Source organism: Melampsora larici-populina, assembly GCF_000204055.1.
Source record: "Melampsora larici-populina 98AG31 unplaced genomic scaffold MELLAscaffold_2, whole genome shotgun sequence".
Taxonomy (NCBI): Eukaryota; Fungi; Basidiomycota; class Pucciniomycetes; order Pucciniales; family Melampsoraceae; genus Melampsora; species Melampsora laricis-populina.
The window spans coordinates 451,392-452,988 of NW_006768766.1; the positions used below are offsets into that span (position 1 = coordinate 451,392).

General features: G+C 37.4%; 1 protein-coding gene across 1 annotated transcript; it reads right to left on the reverse strand.

Annotated features, from left to right (window-relative positions):
• Nucleotides 1-811: 811 nt before the first annotated feature.
• On the reverse strand, nt 812-1,565 carry MELLADRAFT_32781 (uncharacterized protein; the record flags this gene model as incomplete). Its single annotated transcript, XM_007404801.1, has 2 exons — nt 812-1,337; nt 1,417-1,565. Coding segments are annotated over 2 exons (675 nt in total), but the record flags the coding sequence as incomplete, so codon positions are not given.
• Nucleotides 1,566-1,597: the final 32 nt, after the last annotated feature.

Here is a 1,597-nt window from a genome sequence, read left to right on the forward strand (position 1 = left end):
GCACCAAGATTTAATACCAAAGTCCAAAAGCTGTTAAATCCGATCAAAAGTGACAGGTCTCCCGCGGCACATTGTTGAATTGTGTCCAAAACCTGGTTTAATCTAGTTTTGAGCTCGCAGATTTTACTTTGGGTGCATCACACAGACGAAACTTTCTGCCGTTTAACCCTTTAACGGCTGTAACTATTCTGTCTCTCTTGCTCACCTTTAAGATACAAACATACATAAAATCAAAGCGCTGCCCACAAAACAAAACTCATCAATTTCATACTACATTTTCAAAACATAATCAAAAGAAATATCTCACGAGTTGATCATTGTAAGTTCTTCTTACTGACCGTCTTATCAAGCATAGCACCACATTTGATACGTTCACGATTATAATGAGCCACAAAGGTCCGCCAATCGGCCTTTGATTTAGCATATCCTCAAATGATATTCTCAACAGCTGTCGGCATTGCTGGTACCTTCCATGGTATATTCGCTTTCCACCATCTTCAAGCTTCTGAGCGATGTTGTAAGATTGTCTTTGATTTTTTTGTTTTAAACCTTCTGGCATCATATCTGAATGTTTACAGAAGCATCAGATCACTTGCATCAATATCTGGGTGTATGTTTGGGTGGTACGAAACTAATTATCGTGCATCGCGGCAGCATGTAACTCCAAATTGAAGTGACTGGAGGAGATCAAAATCAATCAGTACCATGGTTTAGACCATACAGAACCATTGCCGCAGCACTCTATAAAGCTCACCTCTCAACCTGTACATATCATCACATAGGTCAGTGAGCATTCAAAAAGTCAATTCTTCTAAAAGTAAAAATCAAATAGAAAGAAACTGATCCGTTGTTTGGTCACAGTCTTCGCAACCCCTTTACTATTTCTACCTTCAAACTGTCTAGCCACGAGATTACTTAACCATCTTTCCAACAGAGGTACAATACCTCTCATAAAGAATAACCAAACTCTTGGACGAGGAGCCCAAAAGCCAGCCCCAGGACCTTTTTCAACCGCACCAGTATTAAATCGATAATAAATCAAATGTTTCAAATCTTTACATTGCCGGATTTGTTTCATTAACTTATACTTGTATCTATACATTCCTGTTAGTTGTCCTACGTGTGCGAATGCAAATTGTAATCCATCTGCTAATTGAAATGCATCAACATTTCCTGAACGATATTGAACATGACAATCTACAATTGATTTTGTCAATCTTAGGATTTCTTGGCATAAATGGAATGCATTTCTGAATCTGGATTTCTTTCGTTCTTTGGTGGTCAAAGTCTTGACGGGCTTCAAGTTCATGTTGTAATCAAGATGAAGGTAATTCAAGCTGTGAAAAATAATAATAAATTCAGTTAACATATATACCTTGGCAAATCATTTGATAAAGAAGAGGACTGACTTTTTACGATGGATGGTCGATGGATGGCAAGTTCAACATGTTGTAACCTTGTCTACAAACTTGCAATCCAACTTCCACCCAACCTAATCCAGTAATTTGAAAGAATTTGGTATTCTTCAATTGTCTAAACAAATACTTTTTAAATTGTGGTTCAGGTTTTCATTTATGTAACTCGTTCAAGACGTGAT